The sequence below is a fragment of the Piliocolobus tephrosceles genome, chromosome 1 (genome assembly GCF_002776525.5).
Source record: "Piliocolobus tephrosceles isolate RC106 chromosome 1, ASM277652v3, whole genome shotgun sequence".
NCBI lineage: Eukaryota > Metazoa > Chordata > Mammalia > Primates > Cercopithecidae > Piliocolobus > Piliocolobus tephrosceles.
Genome location: NC_045434.1, coordinates 176029561 through 176051523, shown reverse-complemented (window position 1 = coordinate 176051523; position 21963 = coordinate 176029561). Strand labels below are relative to the sequence as shown.

The 21963-nt window shown below is 46.2% G+C and overlaps 1 protein-coding gene and 1 non-coding gene across 2 annotated transcripts; both read left to right on the top strand.

Moving 5' to 3' along the window:
• Window positions 1–3802: 3802 nt before the first annotated feature.
• Window positions 3803–21586, top strand: LURAP1 (leucine rich adaptor protein 1). Its single transcript, XM_023221495.1, has 2 exons — window positions 3803–4652; window positions 20954–21586. Exons 1-2 carry the CDS (start codon window positions 4455–4457, stop codon window positions 21473–21475), a joined length of 720 nt encoding a protein of 239 aa, XP_023077263.1. The 5' UTR covers window positions 3803–4454; the 3' UTR covers window positions 21476–21586.
• Window positions 7239–7402, top strand: LOC111548852. Its single transcript, XR_002733534.1, has one exon. It is a non-coding gene; the product is annotated as a U1 spliceosomal RNA (small nuclear RNA).
• Window positions 21587–21963: the final 377 nt, after the last annotated feature.

Here is a 21963-nt window from a genome sequence, read left to right as displayed (position 1 = left end):
TGTCGCCCAGGCTGGAGTGCAGTGGCACCATTTCGGCTCACTGCAACCTCCGCCTGCTGGGTTCAAGCGATTCTCCTGCCTCAGCCTCCTGAGTAGCTGGGACTATGGGCGTGCGCCACCACACCAGCTAGTTTTTATATTTTTGGTAGAGACGGGGTTTCACCATGTTGGCCAGGCTGGTCTCGAACTTCTGACTTCAAGTGATCCGACCGCCTTGGCCTCCCAAAGTGCTGGGATTACAGGCAGTGAACCACCACCCCAGCTATGGGCATTATTATTATCCCCGTCACAGATAAAGAAATAAGACCCAATGTCACAAAGCTAGGAGAGGTGGAATTGAAATCCAGCCTGGCTCCAGATTCCGCTCTTAACCACCGCACTCTGCTGGCAACAATACAGAGGAGTTGCCAGGTTTAAATAATATCATACATACAAAGCACTTAGCTTAACACAATGGTTCTCAAACTTTAGCTTGCATCAGAATCACCTGGATAACTTCTTAAACCAGAGGTGCTGGGCCCCATCCCTAGGGTTTTAGATTCAGTGGTCTGGGGCAGGGTGGGATTTTGCATTCCTAAGAAGTTTCTAGGTGATATTGATGCTTGTTTGAAGTGGATAGCCATAGAACAGTTTTAGGCAGGGGAGCAATATAATCCAATTTATGTTTTAAGAGAACCTTTACTTTTTTTGTGTGGATAATGGGTTGAAAGGAGACAGAGGAAGCCAGAAGACCAGTTAGATTTTTTTGAGCTTTCCATATTCCATCTGCTTCCTGAATGGTGGGGTAATATCCCCCAAAATGAAATGTTAACAGTACTTGTCTTAGGAGTTAAAGAAATAGATGGTTTTTCCTAGTAAGTATGTATAAGAATAGAAGAAAAACCAACACATTTTATTAGCATTTGAAAAAGATATCCCAGCTGGTCACCGTGACTCACGCCTGTAATCCCAGCAGTTTGAGATAATCCCAGCAGTTTGAGAGGCCGAGGTGGGCTGGTCAGTTGAGGTCAGGAGTTTGAGACCAGCCTGCCCAAACCTGTCTCTACTAAAAATACAAAAGTTAGCTGGGTGTGATGATGGGCGCCTATAATCCTAGCTACTCAGAAGGCTGAGGCAGGAGAATCACTCAAACTCAGGAGGCAGAAGTTGCAGTTGAAATCGCACCACTGCACTCCAGCCTGGGTGACAGAGCAAGACTCTGTCTCAAAAATAAATAAATAAAAATAAATAAATAATTAAATAATTTAAAAATGTCCCTTAGGGTTCCTTCCTGACCCTCCTTTCTCCTCAAACTGACTCTTCATAGATGATCTCATTCTCTCATGACCTCTGTTACCAGTCTAGATGCCCAAACTGACATTGGCAGTTCTAACTTCTTTCCTGAGCTACAGGCTGCCTGATGTCCAGCAGGACATCTCACAGGCCCCTCTAACGCAACAGCACAACTTCTGGAATCATTTCCTTTCACTCCTATATCTCTTGTGGGTTCCCCTCCGCAGTGAACTGCACCAGGCCAAACAACTGGGAGTCACCCTTGACTCCTTGTCTGTCTCCAGTGACCAGTCCAAGTATGTTTTGCTCACCATTGTATTCTCTACACCATACACAAAGACTGGCACATAGTAAGCTCGCCACAACATTTGTTGAAATCATTCATTTGTATTTTTTAACAAATTTTTATTGAATGCCACTATAAATGAATGTAACCAGTCACCTAGTCCTGTCAGTCTTACCTCCTAAAGAGCCTTCCATTCTAGTCTAATTCTTCTTCAGCCTCACAATCAGCCCCTGGTGTAGGCCATTTCAGTTTCTTGCTTTCCAATCAGTCTCCTTGACTCTAGATTTTTACTCCTCCTATCCTTTTCTCCTTGCAAAATCCAGAGTGATTTTTTTAAAGGCAAATGTTGCCAGGTTCAGTGGCTCATGCCTGTAATCCCAGCACTTTGGGAGGCCAAGGCAGGTGGATCACCTGAGGTGAGGAGTTCGAAACCTGCCTGCCCAACATGGTGAAACCCCGTCTCTACTAAAAATACAAGAATTAGCTGGGTGTTGTGGCAGGTGCCTGTAATTCCGTAATTCCAGCTACTCAGGAGGCTGAGGCAGGAGAATGGCTTGAACCTGGGAGGCAGAGGTTGCAGTGAGTCAAGATGGTACCACTGCACTCCAGCCTGGGCGCCGGGCCGGCCTCTTCTCAAAAAAAAAAAAAAAAGACAAAGGTTTTTTCTATCTCTAACTTAAAACACTTCCATGGATCAAAAAGTACCAAGGAAAATGATGTTACTTAAAATTATAAAGGTAGGCCAGGCATGGTAGCTTATGCCTGTAATCCCAGCACTTTGGGAGGCTGAGGTGGGAGAATTGCTTGAGGCCAGGAGTTGAAGACCAGCCTGGCAACATAGCGAGACTCTATCTACATAATTTTTAAAAAATTAATTACAAAGGTAACCATTAGATGAACTAAAAAGAGTGATAGAAATATATAGTGCCAGGCCGGGCGTAGTGGCTCATGCCTGTAATCCCAGCACTTTGGGAAGCCGAGGCAGGCAGATCATGAGGTCAAGAGTTCAAGACCAGCCTGACCAACATGGTGAAACCCCCCCCCCAATCTCTGCTAAAAATACAAAAATTAGTCGGGCATGGTGGCACGTGCCTGTAATCCCAGCTACTCAGGAGGCTGAAGCAGGAGAATCGCTTGAACCTGGGAGGAGAGGTTGCAGTGAGTCAAGATTGTGCCACTGCACTCCAGCCTGGGCGACAAAAAAAAAAAAGAGAAATAAATAGTGCCAGTGGGGGAAATGAACTACAGAGTGTGAGTTAAACCCATATATCCATATTTATCTGAATACGATAATAAACAGCAGTCGAATGTTTAAAATTGAGAAGCAGTGTGGCTGGGCATGGTGGCATACTCCTGTAGTCACAGTTGCTTGGCAGGCAGGAGGATTGCTTGAGCCCAGGAGTTTGAGTCCAGCCTGGGCAACATAGGAAGACTCTGTCTCTAAAAAAGAAAAAAAAAGTAGTGATAGGATTTATAATAAGAAAATATTTATTCCTACCCTACCCTTTCACACCTCTAGGCCCACTCCCAGTTGGCAACCACTTTTAGTTAACTCTAAACAATAACGTTACGGGTATGAACACTAAAAAAAAAAAAAAAAAAAACCCAAAAAAACTAAAAGTTACTTTTTGCCAATCGGGAGTGGGCCTAGAGGTGTGAAAGGGTAGGGCAGGGGTAACTGTCTTCTCATTGTAAATCCTTCTGCAACCATGGGCTGGAGTTACTTGAATTAAAAGCCTAAACAAACCAAAGTTTTCATGACTGTTCATTACCTGTTAAATAAACCCAAACATCTCAGAACCATCTTCTGTAACCTTGTTATCAAAGTGTGGTCCCTTATTACTTGAAGCGTGGACCAGCAGCATGGCCTTCACCTGGGAGCTTATTAGAAATGCAGGATCTTGGCGGGGCCCGGTGGCTCACACCTGTAATCCCAGTACTTTGGGAAGCCGAGACAGGCAGATCACTTGAGGTCTGGAGTTCAAGACCAGCCTGGCCAACATGGTGAAACCCCGTCTCTATTAAAAATACAAAAATATTAGCTAGGCGTGGCGGTGCATGCCTGTAATCCCAGCTACTCGGGAGGCAGAGGCAAGAGAATCGCTGGAACCGGGGGAGGCAGTGGTTTGCAGTGAGCCGAGATCGTGCCACTGCACTCCATCCTGGGCAACAGAGCGAGACTCTGTCTCAAAAAAAAAAAAAAAAAAAAAAAAAAAGCAGAAACACAGGCCCCACTCCGATTTACAAAATCCGATTTACAAAATCAGAACCTGCATTTTAACACGATCCGCAGATAATTCATATGCACAGTCAAGCTTAAGGAGAATCTTGCTTGTAAGCCCAATGTGGACCTCTTCAGCTTCAATACTGGTTGCCCCTTTCTACTCCGTTGGTCTGAATTCTAGCCCCTGGGGTATTGTGTGTGTGTCTAACTAAAATCCAGCCATCGTTTTAGACCCAGTTCCTCTGCTCCAGGAAGCCTTCCAAGCCTTCTGCAGCTCTCTGTTACCACTGTTCCTTAAACTCCCACATCTCTGACTGAAGCTGCTTAGACTTCATTCTGCAAGCATGTATTGGGCTCCTGCTGTGTGCCTGGCTGGATTCAGTGCCAGGGTGGGGCGAAGGCGCTGAGGTCTCCGAGTGCTCTTTCTGGTCCAACTCCAGAACCGCCCAGCCCCACGCAATCCGGGGCCAGAGGTTATGTGCGCAGCACTCGAATATATCCACAGACGGTGCTGCGCGGCTTTTCTGAGTGTTACGGCACCCTCCTCCCGCCCGCGCCCCGCGCGGGCGGGGACCCACCGGTTTTGCTCCGCTTTAGCAGCGGTGAAGGGAGGACCTCCGCGAGCCGGTCCCCGGCGTCCGGTCGCCCAGCCCTTTTCAGGCTTGGGCCCGCATGGAGGGAACTGTGGAGTCCCAGACGCCTGACCTGCGGGATGTGGAGGGTAAGGTGGGCAGGAAGACCCCTGAAGGGCTGCTCCGTGGGCTGCGAGGCGAGTGTGAGCTGGGAACCTCTGGCGCCCTGCTGCTCCCAGGGACGCCTAGCACCGGCCACGACTTGGGGGACAAGATCATGGCGCTGAAGATGGAGCTGGTGAGTGCAGACTCCATGGGTCAAGGGGATGAGTTTAGGGCCGGGAGGGACGAACTCATGCTCCCAGAGTTAAGCTGGAGAGGAGGTAGTTAAAACTCTCCACCTAACTGCTCAGAATCCCTCCCAGATCAATCCGTAAACGCTGGGGTGGAGATGGAGTGACATCCATTAATTGTCCCCCAAGAGTGAGTGGGGGTGTTGATGGGTCCTGAGGACTTGGGGTGGGAGCAGTGGGTTTTGGAAGTTATTCCTGCCAAATAATTGGGAGGAGAGAGATGCGGACTGTTAAGTACTGAGAACCCAACGCAGCACAAATTCCCCCCGCCCGTATGGGCCACCTATTCCCCCCCAGTCCCCGTTGTAAGGCAACCGGTTTTTTCTCCTTCTGCTAACCGGGAAAGGGCTTAGTTCCTGTGAGGCCCGCAGTGTTCAGCACAGAAAAGATGTGGGTAAAGGGGCCTATCTGCTGAAAACTACCTGGACCAGGGGCACTGAAAACCTCCATTTCCTCTACATCCCCCAGCCCTACTTAAAGTAATGGAAAGTTCCTAGACCCATAGCAGGAATAGAGAGTAATAGCACCATTGGTGCTGATTCCCTCACTTCAGACTCAGTCTCCTCCCACCCAATCTCCCAGGTAAACTGGATATTTGGACCTCATCTGTACATTCTTGGGGAGAAGAGGAAACAGCAACCTTCCCCTTTCTCTGTTGCTGCTGGCCTAGATTCAGAGCCAAAAGGGCAGCCAAGGCCCTGGCAGGTTCCTCAGGGCCCTGATTCCGGTGAAGTGGGTGATTTACACCTGCCGCTACTTTGCAGCCAGTTCTGGGGAACTGAGGAATTGCTATCGGCTTCCTGGCTTACAACCAGGAGCCCACAGTGAATATGTCAGCTAATAAGTCTTTCTGGACCCCCACTGTGTGCCCAGCCTGTGCCAAGCTGGTCTGTGAAGGAGCAGGGGAAGGAAGTCATGGGGGCTCTTAGACCAGCCAGGGCTCTAATGCCTGAGCTGAGAGACTGGGAAGAGAGTCTGGTGGGTGGAGCAGCCAGGAAAGGCCCTCTGGGAGAAGGACTTGAATGCCAAGTGTGCACTTGGCCTTGAAGGTTGGAGGTGAGTGCCAAATTCTCTAGAGCAAGGCTGTGACTGTCCCCACCTAAACATGGGTTTGCCTTTGTCTCGCTGTACAAACTTTAGCTCAAGGCCTAGTAAGAGCCTACCTAGACTGTCTAGTTGCTTTGAAAACTAACTTTCACCCAGCACATGTGCCAGGCAGCTTGCTGAGCACTTTACTTGATACTCTCTTCATCTCCACAGTAACCCTGTTAAGTAAGTGATATTTTATAGATGAAGAAACTGAGGCACACGGTGGGCATAGTGGCTCACGCCTGTAATCCCAGCACTTTGGGAGGCCGAGGCAGGCAGATCGCTTGAGCCCAGGAGTTTGAGACCAGCCTGGGCAACAAAGCAAGACTCTGTCTCTGCAAAAATTAGATGGGTGTTGTGGTACATGCCTGTAGTTCCAGCTCCTCTGGAGGCAGAGGAAGGAGGATTACTTGAGCCAGGAAGAGGAGGTTGCAGTGAGCTGAAATCGCACCACTGCACTCCATCCTGGGTGACAGAGCTCAGAGCTAGACCCTGTCTCAAAAAAAGAGAGGGAAGGAGGGAAGGAAGGGAAGAAGGAAGGAAGGAAGGGAGGGAGGGAGGATAAAAGAAAAGAGAAAAGAAAACAGAGGCACAGGGAGTTTAATAACTGCCCAAGATCACACAAAAAGCACGGTCATGATTTGAACCCAGATCATCTGACTGCACTTTGCATCTTTACCTTTGAGACCTGCTTTGTGCCAGATAGTCTAAACACATTTTATGTCATTGAAATGAGAAAACTGGTTATCATTTCTCCCATCTTACAGACAAAACGTTCTTGCAGATTCTGAACTCACATAGGGAGTCAGTGGAAGAGCCACGCCTAGTCTCTCTGGCTCACTTTTCTGCCTTGGTGGAAATGATCTGTAAACTTTAAGGGGCTGCATTTAACTTTTGATTTTGTCTCTCTGTATTCTTGACCCAGCTTGCGTGGGGCCTGAGGCTGCCCGAGAAAGGGCACAAGGGAGGGAGCCTTCTGGGGCCAGAACGAGGAGAGATTCCCATCCTATTTTTCTCCCTCCTCAGGCCAGGATGTTATTAATATTAATCTCTTCCTGTGCTCTGCCCTGCCTACTGGGTTGCACCCAGGAAGGACAAGCAGTGGGGCAAGGGGTTTCCCTTGGGGCTAATGAAGGCAGGACTGGTTCAAGCCCTCTAAGGACTGTCCTTCAATTGTTCCTCTCCCAGCTTTCCTTGCACAAAGCAGGGAGGCCTACCCTTGAGGCCAAGGTCAGTCCTGCCTCTAGGCCTCATCCCTCCTGCTTTCTTCCTCTACCCACCATTCAAAGGTTGAGTGAACAAGCCAGACTGGGATATGTGGGAATGGGAAACAGTGGCAACCTCTTCTTAGTTCTCCCACCCAAAGAACTGTTGCTATGACAACCCACCTCCACAGAGGCAGTTTGAGAAAAAGCTTTAGGCGAGGAAGAAGGCACGGGTTCATACTTACCTGGCAGGGGAGATACCATGATCACGAAGGTGGTTTTCCCAGGGCGAGGCTTATCCATTGCACTCCGGATGTGCTGACCCCTGCGATTTCCCCAAATGTGGGAAACTCGACTGCATAATTTGTGGTAGTGGGGGACTGCGTTCACGCTTTCCCCTAAAATAAAAAAAATAAAAAATAAAAAGCCACGGGTTCAAGTCTTGGCTCTGCTTCTGAAATATTTTGTGGTCTTGAGCAGCACTCTCTCTCTCTCCTGGCCTCAGTTTTTCCTCCTCTTGCTGGAGGGAGTAGAGGGAGATGGGGACTGTGGAACCAGATGATCGTAAGAACCTTTGTAGTAACAATATTCTGATAGTCCCTGCTCTAGGAGCTCTGACTAGGATTTCCAGGCTTTTACCCCAGGGCCTGATTTGGACTGAGCGATGAGGAAACCATACAGAACCCCAGCACTGGGCAGAGAGTCTGATATGTAGATGTTAAGGAGAGGAGTAGGGAGCCTGAATCTCCTTGGAAGGAGAATTGGGTTTGGAGTTGCCTCTGAGGCTGCCTCTCTCCTGAGCTGTTTATCCTATACTCTATTTTCTTCAAGAGATGGTGTGAAAAGAGTGTTTCTTTTTCTGGCAAGAAAGCCTTGCTTTCTTCTATTCTGGGAGTGATGCTGTCACAGTCAGGGAATCCCACTGTCACAGGATTATAGAATCTGCTCTCAGATTCATTTCCCAGCAATACAGTACACCCAGACTCCTGAATCCTGGGAACCATCAAAGGGTCAAGGATAGTAAAGGCAAGAGAATCACAGAACTGAATGGGACCTCCTTAGCCCTAGGCCGAGCACCAGAAATGGATTGAGCAGGATCTGCTCTCAGGGAGCTCACAGTCTGGTTAGGGAAGGAGGGAGACAGAAGAACATTTCTAGTACAGGATGATAAGAGATGGTAGAACCCAGGAAGGGCCTCCTGGAAGAGTCTTGACGGTAGAGTGATGTGGTTGGGTTTGTGCTCTGGAAAGGCGACTTCAAATTGGAAGGAGGCATAGGCTGTTTCCTCTGCTTGACATGCTTCTCTCCACCTCTTTGTCTGGCTGAGTCCTTTTTTTTTTTTTTTGACACAGGGTTTCACTCCCGTCTTCCAGGCTGGAATGCAGTGGCACAATGTCAGTTCACTGCAACCTCTGCCTTCCAAGCTCAAGCAATTCTCCTGCCTCAACCTCCTGAATAGCTGGGACTATGGGCATGTGCGACCACACCCAGCTAACTTTTGTGTTTTTAATAGAGACAGGATTTTGCCATGTTGGCCAGGCTACTTTCGAAGCCCTGACCTCAAGTGATTTCTGCCTCAGCCTCCCAAAGTGCTGGGATTACAGGTGTGAGCCACTGCGCCCATCCTAGCTGAGTCCTTCTTAACCTTCAATTTTCGGCTCATGTCCCTTATCCTAGGAAGGAAGCATTTCCTGACCTGGTTAGGTTATGCTATGGCCCTCTAGGTGTCTACAGTCCTATGTGTAGCAGTTGTTTCCCCTAGCATTTGCCACACTGAACTTTTCATTTTAAAATTATTTATTTATTTGTTTGTTTTGACATGGAGTTTCATTCTTGGCGCCCAGGCTGGAGTGCAATGGCGTGATCTCGGCTCACTGCAACCTCTGCCTCCTGGGTTCAAGTGAGTCTCCTGCCTCAGCCTCCCAAGTAGCTGGGATTACAGGCACCTGCCTAGCTAATTTTTGTATTTTTAGTAGAGATGGGGTTTCACCATGTTGGCCAGGCTGGTCTTGAATTCCTGACCTCAAGTGATCCACCTGCCTCGGCCTCCCAAAGTGCTGGGATTACAGGTGTGAGCCACCCTGCCAGCCTTGTTTGTTTTTATGTTTATTATTATTATTATTTTGAGACGGAGTCTTGCTTTGTCGCCCAGGCTGGAGTGCAGTGGTGTGATCTCGGCTCACTGCACTCGGCTCACTGAAAGCTCCATTCACGCCAAGCTCCGTTCACGCCATTCTCCTGCCTCAGCCTCCCGAGTGCCTGGGACTACAGGCGCCTGCCACCACACCTGGCTAATTTTTTGTGTTTTTAGTAGAGACAGGGTTTCACCGTGTTAGCCAGGATGGTCTCGATCTCCTGACCTCGTGATCCGCCCACCTCAGCCTCCCAAAGTGCTGGGATTACAGGTGTGAGCTACCGCGCCCGGCCCTTATTTATTTTTTTAATAGAGACAGGATCTTCCTATGTTGCCCAGGCCAGTCTCAAACTCCTGACCTCAAGTAGTCCGTTTGTGTCAGCCTCCCAAAGTACTGGGATTGCAGGCTGAGCCACAATGCCCAACCAACCACACTGAATTTTAAGTGCTTGCTTCATTGTCTTATCTTACCCTCTAGATTATGAACCCTCTGAAGGTAAGAAATGATGCCTTTTCTTTCTTCATCGAACATAGTGCCACACCTATAAAAAACAATAAATATTGGTTCCATAACAGAATGGATTAATTCCATCTTGAGGAAGGGCAAGGAGGACTTCCTCTAGGAGGTGGCATTTGAGCTGGGGCTTGAAGAATGAATAAAATCAGTGGGAATTCTAGTTCAAGATACCAGATTGAGGGCCGGGCACGGTGGCTCATGCCTGTAATCCCAGCACTTCGGGAGGCTGAGGCAGGCAGATCACCTGAGGTCAGGAGTTTGAGACCAGCCTGACCAACATAGTGAAACCCCATATTAAAACTTCATACTAAAAATACAAAAATTAGCTGGGTGTGGTGGCGCGCCTGTAATCCTAGCTACTTGGGAAACTGAGGCAGGAAAATCGCTTGAACCCTGGAGGCAGAGGTTGAAGTGAGCCAAGATCGCGCCACTGCACTCCAGCCTGGACAACTCTGCAAAATTCTATCTTGAAAAGAAAAAAAAAAATAAATAAATAAAAGGCACGAAGCCCTTATGACAATGAGAATAAGAGACAAGGTAATAGGAACAAAATTTTGGAAGCTGAAATGCAGAAGGAAGAGTGGTAACTAACTCAGACCTAAAAAATGCTGAGTCCCAAGCCAGCAGTGGAGAAAACTGAAAAGCAACACTTTTTTTTTTTTGGAGTGGGGAGGGGATAGAGTTTTGCTCTTGTTGCTCAGGCTGGAGTGCAATGGCACCATCTTGGCTCACCACAACCTCCACCTCCTAGGTTCAAGCAATTCTCCTGCCTCAGCCTCCCGAGTTGCTGGAATTACAGGTATGTGACACCATGCCCAGCTAATTTTGTATTTTTCGTAGAGATGGGGTTTCTCCATGTTGGTCAGGCTGGTTTTGAACTCCCGACCTCAGGTGATCCATCTGCCTCAGCCTCCCAAAGTGCTGGGATTACAGATGTGAGCCACTGCACCCTGCCAAAGCAACATATTTTATACTGAAAAACCCTTAAAGGTCTTAGGGGTTGGAAGCACTAGGTATTTCTGGAACTGGGGGAACAACTGGGGCTGAAAACAAAAGGGCTTGTTGAATGTTTAAAAGTCATATTCTAAGATCCCCTCCCTAACTGTGCAACCAGGTGCCAGCTACTTCTTTGTCTAGCAGAAGACTGGAGATGTAAGTTTTGTTATTGTTGTTTTCTTTTCTTTTTTTCTTTTTCTTTCTTTCTTTTTTTTTTTTTTTTTTTTGAGATGGAGTCTCGCTCTGCTGCCCAGACTAGAGTGCAGTGGCGCAATCTGGGCTCACTGCAGCCTCAGCCTCCTGAGTAGCTGGGATTACATGCACCCTCCACCACACAGCTAATTTGTGTATTATTAGTAGGGATGGGGTTTTGCCATGTTGGCCAGACTGGTCTTGAACTCCTGACTTCAGGTAATCCACCTGCCTCAGCTTCCCAAAGTGCTGGGATTACAGGCATGAGCCACCACGCCCAGCTGTAGATGTAAATTTTGGAAAGAAGAAGGAAGGGATGGATGGAGGAAGGCAGAAAGGAAGGAAAGGAGGGAGAGGAAAACAGCAGGACAAAATGAGGAGCTTTGTTTAATGTATTTAGTTTGGTCATGGACTAGGACAGTTGTTTTCACTGTTCATATATTTGTCTCCAGGATGAAATAATTGAAGATAATCTCCTTTATCAGGTTATTAATAGTTTGTACAGTCTGTGATATCTCAGTTATTTATGTTCATCTCCCCTTATTGAGACTACAAGCTTCTATTAAGCAGGGACAATTTCTCCATTATCTTGTAATTATTAGCAAATCCATGTACCAAATAGTCATTTGTTTAATTGAATTAGAGTTGTGATATTCTTACAAAAAACACAATTTCAGGTATAAAATTTTGTTGTATGCTTTTGCCATAGTGTTTAGAAAACCCTAAACTGTGTGGTTTTTTTCACTTAATACGACACAACGATAATCATTAATACAGAAGACCCCAAAATATGTGAGGATTTCTTTCCACCAGCACGCAAGCAATCAGGTCTGCAGCAGATACCAGCTGGGTGTCTACTCATTTAATTTCAACTCTGTCTACCTGGAGACAGTGTCACATCGCACAGGTTGAGGACTCAGTCCCCAAGACTGTCCCCCTCTTCAGACACTAGTTGTTAAGTCTAGGCCTCCTGAACTTCTGACCAACCAGCTTCAAATTGGGGTTCCTATGACTCCCTCCTTGGGTTTGATTGATTTGCTGGAGTGGTTCACAGAACTCAAGGAAACACATTTACTGGTTTATTATAAGGATATTACAAAGGATATAGATGAAGAGATGCATGGGGCAAGGCATATGGGAAGCGGTGCGGAACTTCTGTGCTCTCCCTGGGTGCACCACCCTCCAGAAACCTCCATCTGTTCAGCTACTTGGAAGCTCCCTGGATCCTGTCCTTGGGGACCTTTTTTTATTTTTTGAGACAAGGTCTGGTTCTGTTGCCCAAGCTGGAGTACAATGGCACAATCACGGCTCACTACAGCCTATAGTTCTCTGGCTCAATCAGTCCTCCCACTTCAGCCTCCTAAGTAGCTAGGACTACAGGTGTGCAATACCACACTCAGCTAATTTTTCTTGTTTGTTTGTTTTTTGGTAGAGATAGTGTTTCCCTATGTTGCCCAGGCTGGTCTCGAACTCCTGGGATCAAGCGATCCTCCCACCTCAGTCCCCTAGAGTGTTGGGATTATAGGCTTAAGCCACTGTGCGTGGTCCTTTGGGCCTTTTAAAGAGACTTTATTGGTTGTCCACGATTGAAACATGGACAGCCATATCAAAATGTAATCGGACAAAAAGAGTCTGATCTAAATCCAGCAAAGCCTGTCTGTTTAGATTCTTATTGGCCTCTCTCTGTGGCATTCCTTCCTCCAGGGTGTGAGTCAGGACCCTCTCTGGAATGGGGGTCTTATGACCCACAATCAGATTGGAGTTCTACTCTGGGAAGGTGAGAGGAGAGCAGGAGAAGGTCAGAAAGAGACTCTGTTTCCTGAAGCCTACTTCTGAGTGCCCCAGCATTATAACAAAAACTGTAACAATGGCTATGGGACTCATGAGCCAGAAACTGAATGAAAACCTGAACACACACACACACACATCACATATAGTAAATAAGTTGACATAGTAATATGTAGAGCCAAATAGCCTACCATTTATTGATTTACAGTATTATACTTGTCAGATGGTATGCTATTCATGTTAATATGTTCCTTCGATGTCTCATGACATACCTTTAGAGAGTACCTCATATTATAATAAAGAAATAAAGGTTTAAAGAAATAAATTTTAGGCTGGGTGCGGTGGCTCACACCTGTAATCCCAGCACTTTGGGAGGCCGAGGCAGGCGGATCACGAGGTCAGGAGATCGAGACCATCCTGGCTAACACGGTGAAACCCTGTCTCTACGAAAAATACAAAAAATTAGCTGGGCGTGGCGGTGGGCGCCTGTAGTCCCAGCTACTTGGGAGGCTGAGGCAGGAGAATGGCGTGAACCTGGGAGGCGGAGCTTGCAGTGAGCCAAGATCATGCCACTGTACTCCAGCCTGGGCAACAGAGCAAGACTCCGTCTCAAAAAATAAATAAATAAAATAAATAAATGAATAAATAAATTTTTATTTCATATGGCTCATTAATGGCAAAACTGGAACTCAAATCTAGGTCCATTTAATTCCAGTGCCTAATTTTCTCAATGTACGAATATATATGTATATATCTTTTGAGACGGAGTCTTGTTCTGTTGCCTATGCTGGAGTGCAGTGGCGTGACCTTGGCTCACCACAACCTCTGTCTCCTGGGTTCAAGCGATTCTCCTGCCTCAGCCTCCTGAGTAGCTGTGATTTCAGGCGTGCACCACAATACCCTGCCAATTTTTGTATTTTTTTTTTTTTTTTTGAGGCAGAGTCCTCTGTCACCCAGGCCGGAGCGTGGTGGCCAGATCTCAGCTCACTGCAAGCTCCGCCTCCTGGGTTCACACCATTCTCCTGCCTCAGCCTCCCGAGTAGCTGGGACTACAGGCGCCACCACCTCGCCCGGCTAGTTTTTTTGTATTTTTAGTAGAGACGGGGTTTCACCGGGTTAGCCAGGATGGTCTCGATCTCCTGACCTCGTGATCCGCCCGTCTCGGCCTCCCGAAGTGCTGGGATTACAGGCTTGAGACACCGCGCCCGGCCAATTTTTGTATTTTTATCAGAGACAGGGTTTCACCGTGTTGGCCAGGCTGGTCTCAAATTCCTGACCTCAGGTGATACACCCGCCTCGACCTCCCAAAGTGTTGGGATTACAGGAGTGAGCTACCACGCTGGGCCTCAATGTACAAATATTAATACTTGGTTTTACTCTGGTTTATCATAGATGTGAATAAAGCAGTTATTTCCTGAATAATTCAATAAACATTTTTCAAATACGAAAACATTTATTGTGTGTGTGACCTGCGGGATCTGACCTGTATATGTAAATACACATATACACATAATGACATTTTGGTCAATGTCAGACCACATATAACATATAAACATCCATGTAAATTTTTTTTTTTTTTTTTGAGTCAGAGTCTCGCTCTATCACCCAAGCTGGAGTACAATGGCGCCATCTCAGCTCACTGTAACCTCTGCCTCCTGGGTTCAAGTGATTTTCCTGCCTCAGCCTCCCAAGTAGCTGGGATTACAGGCGAGAGCCACCATGCCCGGCTAATTTTTAAAATTTTTTTCTTTTTTTTTGAGACAGAGTCTTGCTCCGTCACCCAGGCTGGAGCGCAGTGGCGCAATCCCAGCTCGCTGCAAGCTCCACCTCCCGAGTTCACACCATTCTCCTGCCTCAGCCTCCTGAGTAGCTGGGACTACAGGTGCCTGCCACCACGCCCGGCTAAATTTTTTTTTGTAATTTTTAGTAGAGACGGGGTATCACCGTGTTAGCCAGGATGGTCTCAATCTCCTGACCTCTAGTGATCTGTCCTCCTCTGCTTCCCAAAGTGCTGGGATTACCATATAAACATTTTGATCAATGATAGACTACATATGTCAAATAAACATTTATCATGTGTGTGTATATACATATATATGTATAAAACATTTATTGTGTATGTATATAAGTGCGTACACATATATATACACATATTTATATGATGTTTCGGTCAATGATGAACAGCATATACCATAGTGATTTCATAAGATCATAATGCAGCATATACACAAATATGATATATGGCACTTGATATTGGCATAGCATATCAAGTAGGGATTGATACTCAGTAATTGTGCTGGGACATTTTGTTTTCCAGATTTTAAAAAGTATATAAATTTTTTAAAATATCTAGTTTGTGCATTTACACTCTCATGTTTGCACAGCAGTAAAACCTCCTAATGGTGCATTTCTCTAAGCATATCCCCGTTGTTAAGTGACGAATAACTTTATATATATATAGAATAGAACAGAAGGTCTGTAGATTAAAAGACACTGAACATAGTTGAAGATAAGAGGGACTAAATAAAAATATACTAAATATGGCCAGGCACAATGGCTTACGCCTGTAATCACAGCACTTTGGGAGGCTGAGGTGAGGAGTTTGAGCCTAGGAGTTTGAGGCTACACTGAGCTATGATCACGCCACTGCACTCCAGCCTGGACAACATAGAGAGACTTTGTCTCTACAAAAACTTTTAAAAGTACTAAATATCATGAAATACCTCTCCAAGCCTTTACCCCTACTTGGCTCCTAAGATACTGGCAGCCTTGCTTACATTATACTCTCTAGAGTGGTATAATATGGGGAATATGATTAACTCAAGAGAAAATAAAAAAAGATACAGATTTTAGACCTACAATTAAACAGCCTAATCAGATCATCCTGTAGTGAGGCTCAGATTTGGCAAGCTTCATACATGCACGGTTTCTAGTCTTTGCAGAGATCCACTCTGAAGTGTGAACAGCAGTTAAAGATCATAGACATCTGACTCTCTATATAGACCTAAATCAATAGGAAAAAGCAACTTGAAGCCAGGCATGGTGGCTCAGGCCTATAATCCCAATACTTTGGAAGGCCGAGGTGGGCTGATCACTTGAGGTCAGGAGTTTGAGACCAGCCTGACCAACATGGTGAAACCCCATCTCTACTGAAAATACAAAAATTAGCTGGTCGTGGCAGTGAGCACCTGTAATCCCAGCTATTCGGGAGGTTGAGGCACGAGAATTGCTTGAACCCAGGAGGTAGAGGTTGCAGTGAGCCGAGATCGTGCCACTGCACTCCAGCCTGGGTGACAGAATGAGACTCTGTCTCAAAAAGAAAAAAAAAAAAAAGGAAAAGAAGAAGCAACTTGAATGAAATGGAGATAATACTGAGAGATACGAACTTGTAAAAATCATTAAGCATATCCTTAAAGAGATAAAAGATCATATTGTAGCCATGAACAAAAACAAGAAGCTGTAAAAAAGGAAAACATTCAGAGAAGTAGAAACAACACTTCGAAATAAACACATCATGGTGGGGAAAAGAAAAAAGAAAAATTGAAGAGTTGATAATAGGCCGGGTGTGGTGGCTCATTCCTGTAATCCCAACACTTGGGAGGCCGAGGTGGCGGATCACCTGAGGTCAGGAGTTCGATAGCAGCCTGACCAACATGGTGAAACCCCATCCCTACTAAAAATACAAAAATCAGCCAGATGTGGTGGCGGACACCTGTAATTCCAGTTATTTGGGAGCTTGAGTCATGAGAATAGCTTGAACCTGGGAGGCAGAGGCTGCAGTGAGCCAAGATATGCACCATTGCACTCCAGTCTGGGCGACAAGAGTGAGACTCTGTCTCAAAAAAAAAAAAAAAAAAAAAAAAAGGAGTTGATAAAGTTGAAATATTTCAGAAACTAGAGCAAATACAGAAAGAGATGTGGCCGGGCACGATGGCTCATGCCTGTAATCCCAGCACTTTGCGAAGCTGAGGCGGGTGGATCACGAGGTCAGGAGATTGAGATCATCCTGGCTAACATGGTGAAACCCCGTCTCTACTAAAAATACAAAAAATTAGCTGGGCGTGATGGCCGGCGCCTGTAGTCCCAGCTACTTGGGAGGCTGAGGCAGGAGAATGGCGTGAAACCTGGGAGGCAGAGCTTGCAGTGAGCCAAGATAGCACCACTGCACTCTAGCCTGGGCAACAGAGCGAAACTCTGTCTCAAAAAAAAAAAAAAAAAAAAATAGAGGATCAGTTCAGGACACCCTCTATCCAAGTAATAGGATTCCCAGAAAGAACAGAAAAATACTGGAGGATAATCATCAAAGAAATAATTTTTAAAAATCTCCCGGAACTGAAGGACGTCAGTTTCCAGATTGAAAAGACCCATCAAGTGGCTAACTCAATAGATGAAAATAACCCACACCATGGCAAATTGCTGTGAAAACAGAACACTGGGAACAAAGAGAAGATCCTAAAAGCTTCCAGCAAGAATGGGAAAAGGATCACATACAAAGAATCAGGGATTGGAATGGCATTAGATTTTTAAAGGCTAACACTGAAAAGTGAAAGACATGGAGGCTGGGTGCCATGGCACATGCCTATAATCCCAACACTCTGAGAGGCTGAGGTGGGCAGATCCCTTGAGCTCAGGAGTTTGAGACCAGCCTGGGCAACACAGTGAGACCCCATCTACAAAAAAAAAAAATTAAAAAATTAGCCAGGTATAGGTACATGCCTGTAGTCCAGCTACTCAGGAGGCTGAGGCAGGAGGGTTGCTTGAGCCCAGGGGATCAAGGCTATAGTGAGCCATGATTGTGCCACTGCACTCCAGCCTGGGCTACAGAGTAAGACCCCATCTCAAAAATAAAATAAGACAATGGAGCAATGCCTTAACGCCTGAGGAAGAATTATTTTCAACCTGGAATTCTATATCCAGCCAAACTATAAACAGTGTGAGGGAAGATTAATAACTTTTTAAAAATAATTTCAACTTTTATTTTATTTTATTTAAGAGAAATCTTATTCTGTCATCCAGGCTGGGTGCAGTGGCACCATCATGGATCACTGCAGCCTTGACCCCCCAGGCTCAAGCAATCCTCTCACCTCAGCCTCCCAAGTAGCTGGGTCTACAGGCATGTACCACCATACCTGACTAATTTTTTAATTTTTTGTAGAGAGTGTCTCACTCTGTTACCTAAGCTGGTCTCAAACTCCTAGACTCAAGTGATCCTCCTGTCTTGGCCTCCGCAAGTGCTGGAATTACAGGCAAGAGCCACCATGCCCACTCCAACTTTTATTTTAGATTTGGAGGCAGATTCCTGCTCAGGTTTGTTACATGGGTATGTCACATGATATTGAGATTTGGGATACTGTTGAACCCATCACCCAGGAAGTGAGCATAGTACCCAATAATTAGTTTTTCAATCCTTGCCCCCACCTCTCTCCCTCCTCCAATAGTCCTCAGTGTCTATTGTTACCATATTTATGTTCATGTACCCAATGTTTAGCTCCCATTTATAAGTTAGAACATGGAGTACTTGATTTTCTGCTCCTGCATTAATTCACTTATGATTATAGCCTCCAGTTGCATACATGTTGCTGCAAAGGGCATGATTTCATTATTTCTTATGGATGTGTAATAACATTTTAAAACATGCACAGCTTCAGTAAATTTACCTCTTATGCCAACTTTCTCAGGATGCTACTAGAGGGAGAGAACCATTCACCCAAATGAAGGAGTAAATGAAAAAAGAAGATATGGAATCTAAGAAACAAGGGATCCAGCTAAGGAAAGAGGCAAAGGAATTCCCAAGATGATAATGAAGGGAGATCCCAGGAGGGCAATTGTGCAGCAATGACAGATAGAAGCAGAGCAGAGGGCTCCTTAAGAGATGCCTCTCAGAAGATAGAATAGATAGAACATGTGATGCGTTCGAAAGCCTGCAGAGGGAAATTCAGACAATTGAGGGAGTGTTTGAGGTTGACTTACTGATAACTACATAGCAAACTAGGCAATATAATAATAATGATTGTAAGGATAAAATATCATAAGAAATGAACAGTAACTATAGCAAACTACATGGCTTAGCTGTGAAGAGCATTTCCAAATCCTAATAAACACTGAGTAATTTTATTGCCTATTAGGAGGATGGAAGATGGGAAGGGTATCTGTATGGCAGGGGAGTGGGGAGTGGGATGAAAGTTAAATCCTGGCTGGGCGTGGTGGCTCACACCTTGTAATCCCGGCACTTTGGGAGACCATGGTAGGCAGATTATTTGAGGTCAGGAGTTAACAACATGGTGGCTAGCTAACATGGTGACACCCTGTCTGTACTAAAAATACAAAAGTTAGCCAGGCGTGGTAGCTCATGCCTGTAATCCCAGCTACTCAGCAGGCTGAGGCAAGAGAATCACTTGAACCCTGGAGGCGGAGGTTGCAGTGAGCTAAGATCGTGCCACTGCATTCCAGCCCGGGCAACAAGAGAGAAACTCTGTCTCAAAAAAGAGAAAAAAGAAAGTTAAATCCTTAATCTTACATAGTGTGGGAAATCAATAGAAAATGCCTAAAATTTAAATACCAAGAAATAGCAATATAAGCATGTTATATGGAGATTAGGAGGTAAATACCAAAATAAACAGCTAAATAAATAATTATAGTTGTTTCTGGGAAGTAGGACCAGGATGGGAGAACTGTTCATGTTCATATGTGGAACTGTTTGCCTCTTTAATCTCTGTGCATCTGTTACTTTGATTAGAAATAAAACTGGGCTGGGTGTGGTGGCTCACACCTATAATCCCAGCACTTTGGGATACTGAGGTGGAAGAATTGCTTCGAGCCTAGGAGTTTGAGACCACCCTGGGCAACAAGGTGAGACCCTGTCTCTACAAAAAGTAAAATTAGCCAGGTGTGGTGCACGCCTGTGGTCTCAGCTCCTTGAGACTGAGGTGGGAGAATCGCTTGAGACCAGGAGATGGAGGCTGTAGTGAGCCATGATTGTGCCACTGCACTCTAGCCTGAGTGACAGAATAAGACCCTGTCTCAAAAAATAATAATAAAAGTAAAACTAAATAAAACTAGTTTTAAAAAGTCATTTGTGGCAGCACCTTGGGTTCACAGAGCAGAATGCTAGAGGCGAAGCTATAGAGATGGGCGAGAGCCACATGTTACAGGCTTTTGAATGCCAGCTGCTAAAATGTTTAGATTTCATTCTCTAAGAGCAGGGCAGAGTTCCCTGCTATTGTAGATGTTAGGATTCGGCACTCTCTAAGAGCAGTGCAATGCCCATAAAGGCTGTTGAACAGGGAGGGACAGGTTCAGACTTGTGCTTAGGGAAGGTAACAGTGCATCTGAGCTGGAACGGACCCTTGAGATTACCCTGTAAGTCAAATTTACTTCCAGTACAGACAGGTAGACTGGTGTGTACAGGGGAGAAGGCCTGAATGCCCAGCCAGTGGGATTCTGATCATTCTAAGCTCTGGCCAACCCTTTTCCCTCTCAGCGGCTGCTACCAATGTCCTGAAGAGACTAGGGAACCAGGTTACCTCTCTTTATTCCCCAGCTCCTGCCTCCTTTTGGCTCAATCTACTGCCTGATTAACACCCTATCTGGCTATTCTTTGTTTCTATGTCTTTCTGGTGAATCTGAGCAGGCTCAATAGTCAGTACCCTGTGGCTGGGCATGGTGGCTCATGCTTATAATCCCAGCAGTTTGGGAGACTGAGGCGGGCAGATCACCTAAGGTCAAGAGTTTGAGACCAGCCTGACCGACATGGTGAAATCCATCTCTACTAAAAATACAAAATTAGCTGGGCATGATGGTGCATGCCTGTAATCCCAGCTAATTGGGAGGCTGAGGCAGGAGAATCACTTGAACCCAGGAGGCAGAGGTTGCAGTGAATTGAGATCATGCCATTGCACTCCATCCTGGACAACAAGAGTGAAACTCCATCTCAAAAAAAAAAAAAGTACCCTGAATATGAAGTTCAAAGCTTAGCAGAACTGGATTTAATACTTAACATTTACTGATACCTTCCTCTGTGCTAGGTACTGTGCTGAATACTTAATAGACAGCATTTCAGAATCCTCACAGCTACCCTGTGAGGTAAGTGATTTAATCCTGTTTTGCAAAGAGTCTGAGGCTCAAAGAAGATATGACTAATCAGTGGTAGAGCTGAAATGTTAGGCAGCGGTCTGTCTGCTTCTGAAGCCCACACTGCAAGCCGTTGTAATTCCATCCGTCTTAAAGTGAAACATGGTTGGCTGAACCACAAGGTAGTGGCCTGTAGAAATGCTGGGGAAACCCACGCCCCAGAACTGGTACTAATTCCTTCTCCCACTCCCCCAGGCTTACCTGCGAGCCATCGATGTGAAGATCCTGCAGCAGCTGGTGACCTTGAATGAGGGCATCGAGGCAGTGCGCTGGCTGTTAGAGGAGCGGGGCACGTTGACCAGTCATTGCAGCAGCCTCACCAGCAGTCAATATAGCCTGACAGGCGGGAGCCCAGGCCGCTCAAGGCGAGGCAGCTGGGACAGCCTGCCAGACACCAGCACCACCGACCGGCTGGACAGTGTCTCTATTGGCAGCTACCTGGACACAGTGGCCCCCAGCGAGCTGGATGAACAGGGCCCACCTGGGGTTCCACGTTCCGAGATGGACTGGGCAAAAGTTATAGCTGGTGGAGAGAGGGCCAGGACTGAGATGGATGCAACAGCCACCAGGCTAGGGAGCTTGAGGGCTGTGTGGAAGCCACCAGGGGAGAGGCTTCAAGGTGGACCACCTGAGTCACCAGAGGATGAGAGTGCCAAGCTGGGCTTTGAGGCCCACTGGTTCTGGGAGCAGTGCCAGGATGATGTGACCTTCTTGTAACAACTTTTCCACCCTTTTGTAATCTTGTGGCTCTTTTATCCGTTAGCTGTGGTCTCCCCTAAAATTGATTCTCCCTCAGTCTGAGACTAGGAAGAGGCTGCACTGAAATCAGTTTCCATAGAAACCTGGCTCATCATTTCTGTGGTCCCTAGGGAGTCTCTGCCTTTATCCCTCAATTATTGGGTCCCTAGAGCTGGCTTGCTTGCTCTTTCTTTCTTTCTTCCTTTCTTCTTTCTTTTTTTTTTTTTCTTTTTTTTGGGACAGGGTCTTATACTGTCACCCAAGCTGGAAAGCAGTGGCATGATCACAGCTCACTGCAGCCTTGACCTCCTGGACTCAAGCGATCCTCCTATCTCAGCCTCCCCCATAGTTAGGACTACAGGCATGCACCACCATGCCCGGCTAATTTAAAATTTTTTTTTTTGTAGAGTTAGGGTTTCCCTGTGTTGCCCAGGCTGGTCTCAAACTCATGGGCTCAAGGGATCCTC

Bases quoted from the DNA above. Each gene is read 5' to 3' on its own strand.
- LURAP1 (XM_023221495.1), top strand. From the start codon at position 4,455: ATGGAGGGAACTGTGGAGTCCCAGACGCCTGACCTGCGGGATGTGGAG. The intron at 4,653-20,953 runs GTGAGTGCAGAC...CCACTCCCCCAG, and splicing joins TGGCGCTGAAGATGGAGCTG to GCTTACCTGCGAGCCATCGA.